Consider the following 7,902-nt stretch of genomic DNA (forward strand, 5'->3'; position numbering starts at 1 on the left):
ATGCAACGAGCAGAGAAGCTGCCCAGCTTACAGAGTCAAGCAGTGGCGGATGGTTGAGCTTACGGGTAAACTGCACGCTGTTGCACTGTTACTGTAGAACATTTTCTAAGAGCCAGGGCACATTTCACTCCCGAAATGGACAGTTTTTCAAAAATTAGCGGATAATAAAATCGCACGATCCATCATCCATTTACTCATTGTTTGTTGTTGCAAAATATTCATCTTCTCATTATTATCATTGTGTGTACTCTTGTACTGTGAATTGTGAAAAAGTTGTTCAAAGTCTACATTTGCAATTGGGATTGTTGATTTTGTTTGCTTGGTGTAAGCCGAGCAATTGAGATTTGGTGTGATTTTTTCATCGACGAATGCGGATTCAATTTTCAACATTTCAACAATAATACAACAGATAAATATCAACAAAATCACTGACCAACATATTATAATATACATGTTGTGATGCCAAACGTACAACTTGCGATGGTAAAACAAACGAGTTAAATCAATGAAAAAAATTATATGGTTACTTTTTTTGAGTAAAATTGAATTTCATCGTCACTACTGGGGAAGATTCATTAATTACATTCCGTTTCCTTGGACGTACATTATCAAAAACTAACCCCACAATCGGTTTATTATATTATTCATATTATTACATCATCACATTATCACTGCCATAATAAAAGAACTGAAATAATAATAATGGTGATAAAATAAGAAAGATGCAAATTTCGAAAAGAAAATATCGTCTTGTGCTCTCTCTTTTTTACCCCTTGCTATTTATTTATTATTGCGTAGAAGAGGAAAGGGGGAGGGTTAAATGGAAAAACAAACGACACGAAAAAACGGTAAAAACTGACAGACAGACAACAACTGATGGCACTCGGTTGAAATTGAATAATTGAATGTGCCTGTGCGCTTGTGCTTCTTGTTGTATGTAATGAGAGATTCGGTAATCTATCTCAGTGAACTCGGGAAGGGAAATACGGCGACGGGGCTGGTAGCGCGTAAGGCAACGCCGGAGGCATTGTAGCCAAAACAGACTGGTGAAATTGAGGAGGAGGCGGTGGAAGCGGAGGGGCTGGAGGAGGTCGTACTGTAGGAGCAGATCCGAGCGGTGGTTGCGGAGACGGGATAGGTGGTGGTATGGGCAAGCCCATGGGCGGTGGTCCAACCCAACCGGGCGGGAAGAACGGCGGTACCGGCGGCATTGGATTGACCACAGTACCTGACAAGTAGCGTTCCAACTCTTGGTGCGTGTCAAAAATGACGACCATGAACGGAGAACCAGGCACGTGTTCACCTGCCCATTTCACTTCGATGTAATAATCGCCCAATTCTTGCGGATCATACTTGCACACAATCACCCGATCCTGCTTCTTTTCTCTTTCCATTTCCACGTGAAAACCGCCTATAAGCAAGCAAACAAACAAACAAACAAACAAACATTCAGTTAAAAACTTGCTTTCTACACCACGCCATCAGAAGCCAGGTGAGTGAGGAGAACAATTTTACCTTTGGGTCCTTTTATACGCACCGCCAGTTGACCAGCACCAGCACCGGTGGTATCGACGTAGAATGTACTGTCGAAAGTGGACAATATGCCGTGCTCGATTCCACTGCCGAATACACGAATTTTGCTCGCATCCGGCAACGATGAAACCGGAACTGTAAATGGTCCTTCTAAAATAAAATTCTTCTACGTACATTGAACAAGTAAGTGGTCGCCCGAGCAAGCATCGAATGGCGCGCACAAAAAAAACACGCATACCTGATATGTGCTCACCGTTGAAACGTACGCACAGGGTATGTCGGCCGGTTTCGTTGGATTTCAAAGTCAAACTGTACGTTCCGTCGCCGTTGTCTTTCAATTCACACCTGGCCGGCTTGGATGGACCCAAAAATTCGGCCGTCAATTCTCCTGCAAGTCGTGGATTTTGTTGAAGCACGTTCATTTATAGTCGGTGAAATGGGATGGTAAAAAAAATTTCTTTTTACAAATTTACCCCCGCCCGCTTTTCTGGCATCGACGACAGTGCTGACTGATCGTCCGAGGACGCAATTTTGCAGCGGTTCCATCTGGAGGAAAACTTTGTCCGCATCACCGCTCGGAATCACTTGCACTCGAAACGGTGACTGGGCTATCGGTTCGCCTGACCACAGGATGTCCAAACTGTACGAGCCTGAATGAACAAAACAAAACCAACCAATTGACTTTTATTTGCATAAAAAAGATAATTTAAAAATCTTTTTTTTTTCAGCATTATTTATTCCCTTCTTTACCTGAAACGTAAGGAACGTAGGTTGCTTTCCATTTGTAAGATTCGACAGGATTCAGTGAAATTGGAACATCAGCCCGCTGGCCAATCATTTTGCACGTCGGAAAACCTGTGAATATTAAAATTTCAATAATATATGAGCGCATCAGTGAAAATTTTATTTTCTATTTTTCTTTTAAAAAGAACTCCCGGCTTTGTTTACCTGGCCCGGCTTTGGTGCCGTCGATGATGAATTCAGCCTCGACTTTGGTGCAGGCGTGTTTCAATCCTTCACCGTAGACTTTGACTTTTTGACTGTCGATTTCAGTTTTGCCGGTTCGTTTCGCGACCGTCAGCAACGGACATCCAGGTACACGAATCCCTGCCCAGTACAATTGAACAGTGTGATCGCCTGTTGTAAAATTTAATTGATTTAATTGAATAAAATGCAAAAATTGAATGAACAAAAATAAATCTTCGACACCTTCTTCAAGTGGAACGAACGAAATGGAATATTCATTTTTGCTGTTCAACTCCACACCGACATTCATGCGACCAGAGGGACCTCGTACATCGGCTTTCAAAGTTCCCGGGCCAGCTGCACAAGTGTCCACTTTAATGTAATGACGATGGCCGACCTTGAACGGCGCCCTGCCAATACCGTCCACAATTCGAACTTTCCGTGGATCGACAACAGTATACGTACGAGGAAAGCCTGCAAAACCGACATTTACAACAGTAGTGAGAACAAAGAATAGTATAAATGAAATTAAAAAACTGAAATTTCAATTTGAAACATCCAAGCTAAACAAACAACATTATACGACGTGTGAATCACGTTGCTGCATATTTTACCTGGCAAGGATTTGTGATTCACCATCACTTCGACAGTGTACAGTCCGACCTCTTTGGGCGTGAATGCAATTTCAAAGCTGTCTTCGTCTCGTTTGTAAAGCATATGCTTCATGATACCAGTCTGACCATTTTTCGGTCCAGTTATTTTCACTTTCAAATCATCTTTCGACGCATGGCCACAATCTTCAATCACCAGTCGAGCCATTTCACCAATCAGACCCTGGTTCGGATCCACCACGTTCGACATCACACGATCAGCTTGTTCGGCAAAAAATACCATCGCCTTGTCTGTAAAGTATAAAATTTGAAATTATTTTAAATCTACTGTTGCACAATGGACAAGAAAAAAGATTATCAAAAAAGATATGCATTATTATTTTACCGAAAACTTCTTGCCCACCGTAAGTGATGGACAATTTATGCTGGCCTGCTTTGTTGGTGACGAAACGAAGCTCGTCTTGACCGTTGTGCGCTCGCAGAACTTCCACTTTTAATGCTTGTCCATCCGGATCGACAATGCTAGCATTGAGCTCTGCGTTTCCCGCGTCAGTACTGCTAACTAAATTTCATTCATCATTTTCCATTCAGCACAGCATTCATTATTCACGTTGCGCTTATTCATTTGCTCATTTATTACCTTTGAAAGCAGTTTCTTTTCCAGTAATAACAGGATCCAATTCAACAAGACGAACTTGCTTAGGATCGAAAACGTTACACTTGAACGGACTACCTTTCAATGGTCGATCGTTCAACGTCACTTCCACTTCATATTCTCCTGTAAGAAAAAAATAATATTAAAAATGTGCTTTTTTCCAAATAAAAAAACAAACAAAAAGAAAATAACTACCGACAATAGTTGGAGTATATTCAACCCTGAATTGTCCATTCTTTTGTTGAAAACATTTTACCGGAACAGCAATCTTATCCGGAGCTGTATCAATTATACAAAATATAATAACATGATTTGAAAAAGAAGGCAAATTTACAAAAAAAAAGAAATACCTACCTGTAATAACGACGTTGCATTCGGCTGCATTCTTCTGATTCAAATCCAACGTAAAATGCGTAGTTTTGCCAACCACTGCGTTGCACAAGCCAGCGCCAGCTAACTCGCAACTGGAAGCATCCAGCACGTTTACTTTTATCGGACTACCTGGAAATTATAATAAATGGACAACAATATTAAAGAGAAAAATTAATACATTCACCAAACGTTGAACAATCACACAAATCAACTGTCAACAACAGCACTTTTACCTGACACTGGCTCGTCGTTGAATCGGACACTGATCAAATGTACTTTCGATTCCTGTGGCGTGAACGATACGCGAAATTTCGCGTTGCCTTCTGCTTGGACATGGTTTGGCAAGTTTCGACCATCAACCGATATGACAATTTCCATATTTCCTGCTCCGGCTTTTCCAGCGTCAACTGAAGAAGAAAAAAATTTTACAGATGTGAAAAAATGAAAATTAACATATAATGAAACTTGAAAAACGTACTGACAAAATTGGTCGGTTGTCCGACTACAACAGAACTGTCCAGACCGTACAGTTTCACCTGAGCAGCATCGTACGCTTTAGCAGTGAAAGGTGAACCATGTATATGCTGATTTGCATATTTCACTGCAATCCTATGCACACCTGTAATAGTTTTCAAACGTGCACGTGTCAAGTCAGAGGAAAAAAAACTTTTTAAAGAAAACAATTCACTTACCAACTACAAGAGGAGTAAAGCTCACTTGACGTGCTCCATTTCCTGGATTATCAACACTGATCGGTAACACATTTCCCGTTGGATCTAAATTACACAAATATAGAGTAATAAATAAACATATACAATACAAAAGCAAGTTCGTTGAATGAATACCAGTAATCGTCACATCCAAGGGTGGTTCTTCTTTTTCTTCTCCATCTTCTTCCTTTCCTTCCACTATAAAATGATTCAACTTTCCAACTGCAATTTTATCCAATCCTGATACAGATACACTGCTTTCGGATAATTTGTGAACTTTGCACTGAAATGGGCTACCTTAAATTAAAAAGATTTTAAAATTCAAACAAAGCCAAAAAAAATTAAACCAATAAAGAAATATATCTACCCGGCACATGATCGCCGTTGAATCGTATGCTAACTGTGTGAACTATTGGTTCAGCCGGTACAAATGAAATGTCGTAACGATGATGGCCCAAATTTTGCGCCATTGAAGGAATGTTTCCTTCGTTGACGGCCACTTCCAAATTTCCCACTCCAGCATCACTGGCGTCTACTGAAATAATTATAATATCCGTCCAATTATGTGATGAAGTAAATAAAAGGAGTTTAAGTTAAAATGAGACGTACCGACAAAATGAACAGCTTTGTTGACTGCTCCGTCGGTCATTGGACTGACAATGATTTTGGCAGGATCGTAAGCCCGAAATGAAAATGGACTTCCCGAAATTTGACGCCCTCCTGTCTTCAATTCAACTTGATATTCGCCTAAAATATATATGAACACACAAAAATGATCAACTTCTGTCATTATTCAATCTGGCAAATCAAATCCTACTCTTACCAACAACACTAGGGACAATCTCCAACACGTAAAGACCCAATTCTTTATTAACAACGTTACAATTGTCCAACACTTTACCATCAGGTGCTTGAAAAACAAAAATTAAATTAAATTAAACACTAATCTTCTGATGATCGGTATCAAAAATAAAACTGATCGACAACAATTTATTTCTCAAAATCACTCCCCGAGTACCTGTGACAGTTGCTTGCAATTTCAAATCTTGAGTATCCGTTGACACTTGAACCGTCGTTGGTCTGCGTACAGGTGCCAGCTTTGGCACGGAACTGGAAACAACCGCAGCAAGCAGACTCCTGGCTGCCGTGAGTGTAGCAGGCAGCGGCTGTTGGCGTTGCTCTCCAGTAGGTGAAGAAGCAGACGAAAGTACAACAACATCGCACGCTTCTTCCATCACGGTGCACATAAATGGACTTCCTGAAATGGAATGCACAAATTCATAGCTCAGACATTGATTAATTGAGACATGATTCTTCTTGATTTAATATTTTTTAAAAAAAAAGTTATTTTCACTGAACAAATTCCTACACTACCACACAACACACGCAAACGGATTTTCATCCATTGCACTGGTTGGTTAGTTTGTCGAAAAAACAAACAACTACAGCTACTGATATTTTTCAGTGAAGTTTGCTGATCGGTTGGCAAACTGAACAAATTGTACCAACTGTTAGCACAAATAGCAAAAGCAAACAGTCACTGATGCAACTGTTGTTAGCTATCATATTCGACAATTAACTTTGAACTGGTTTCATTGATGACAATCAATTAAACTAATTTATGACAACAACAACAACAACAACCAACAATCATAAATGCTATCGAACATGACAATCTCCGGTAGAAAAGAACAAAGCTCATACAAATAAATATGCAAAAAATAACTTTTGATAAATAATAAATCATAATAACACAATCAACAACAACTTATTTACCAGCTACTTTTTCACCGTTGAATGTGACGTGAATACCGTGAGAACCGGCGCACTGGGGTACAAAGGATACTTTGAAATTGGCATGACCATTCTGGCTCATCACCTTGCTCGGCACGGTTTGATCTTTTGGATCTTTGATTGCAATTTCCAAATCACCATGACCAGCATGTGTTGCATCAACTGAACCAATAAATAAATGCATAAATTAATCAATCAGTCAATTAAAATGTATTAATAATAAAACCTGTAAATTGAGCCGGCTCATCAACTGATCCAGCTTCGATGTTGCTGATAATCACTTTGTCCGGATTGAACACTTTCAAAATGACCGGCGACTGTGGATGAGGTGTGTCGAAAGCGACGAATGATATTTTATGTATGCCTGCAGTATGCAAGAAATGTATGTATATGCATATATGTATATGCCAACACATCAACTTGAATAATCAAAAGAAAAAAAAGAAAAAAAAAGAAATAATCCACTTACCTACAGTAGTCGGTACAAATTTGACCATCACCGCATCGTCTTTTTCTTCAATTGTGACGTCCAATTTTTCAACTTTATTCAAGCCTTTGAAAAGAAAATATTCAAATTTCAAAATGAAGCAAAAAAAACGCAAACAAAAAAATAAAAACTGACGAGTGATGGTGACTTTCAAATTTTGCTTCTCGTCGCCGAATCGAGGAGTGATCCAGTAGTGTGCGGTTCTGGTCAGACGTAGTATATTTTGTTCAGGACCGACGATGCGGGTACGATTCCAGCTGACAAAGTCGAGCTTGCTGTGATTGGCTGAGGACAGGAGGTCGATTCCGGCGCCGTGGTCGTCCAGAACGTCAAAATCATCTCGGTATGTTAAAACGGACACCAGAGGTTGGGAAGCAAAATTTCGATTGGTTGGAGAAGCGAATTCAACCGATCCTGCAAGATCCGACTGATCGACAACATCCTGCAAGTTCGACGGCAGACGATCGTAACGAATCACACCGGCATCGACGACGTCTGTCGATTTTTTGCAACCGGCAACTTTTGCACCTTCTTCTTGCAGCAACTGAGGCGAAAAAGCAGTATTCACTTTTTCCACGTGATCATCCAACTGCTGTTGTTGTTGTTGCTGTTGTTGCTCTTCATGCTTCTTTTGATTCTGCATTTCAGAGTCCATTTGTTGATCACGTGTTGTTGTTATTGTTGTCGGTTTTGAAATAACACCAATGATCGTCTCGCTATGATAATTTTCACTCTCTTCAACAGAATCTGGCTGTTCAATGTTGCTGTATATTG

At 40.0% G+C, this 7,902-nt stretch overlaps 1 protein-coding gene across 1 annotated transcript; it reads right to left on the reverse strand.

Moving 5' to 3' along the window:
• Positions 1-962: 962 nt before the first annotated feature.
• Positions 963-7,844, reverse strand: Tsp_12751 (putative filamin/ABP280 repeat-containing domain protein; the record flags this gene model as incomplete). Its single annotated transcript, XM_003367267.1, has 24 exons — positions 963-1,411; positions 1,516-1,683; positions 1,772-1,921; positions 2,007-2,183; positions 2,284-2,388; positions 2,482-2,670; positions 2,743-2,973; positions 3,114-3,401; positions 3,496-3,672; positions 3,751-3,888; positions 3,961-4,044; positions 4,120-4,266; positions 4,371-4,544; positions 4,616-4,756; positions 4,830-4,913; positions 4,983-5,144; positions 5,215-5,382; positions 5,457-5,594; positions 5,671-5,757; positions 5,866-6,105; positions 6,624-6,803; positions 6,868-7,005; positions 7,111-7,194; positions 7,264-7,844. Coding segments are annotated over 24 exons (4,480 nt in total), but the record flags the coding sequence as incomplete, so codon positions are not given.
• Positions 7,845-7,902: the final 58 nt, after the last annotated feature.

The sequence above is a fragment of the Trichinella spiralis genome (genome assembly GCF_000181795.1).
Source record: "Trichinella spiralis strain ISS 195 chromosome Unknown Scfld4557, whole genome shotgun sequence".
Taxonomy (NCBI): Eukaryota; Metazoa; Nematoda; class Enoplea; order Trichinellida; family Trichinellidae; genus Trichinella; species Trichinella spiralis.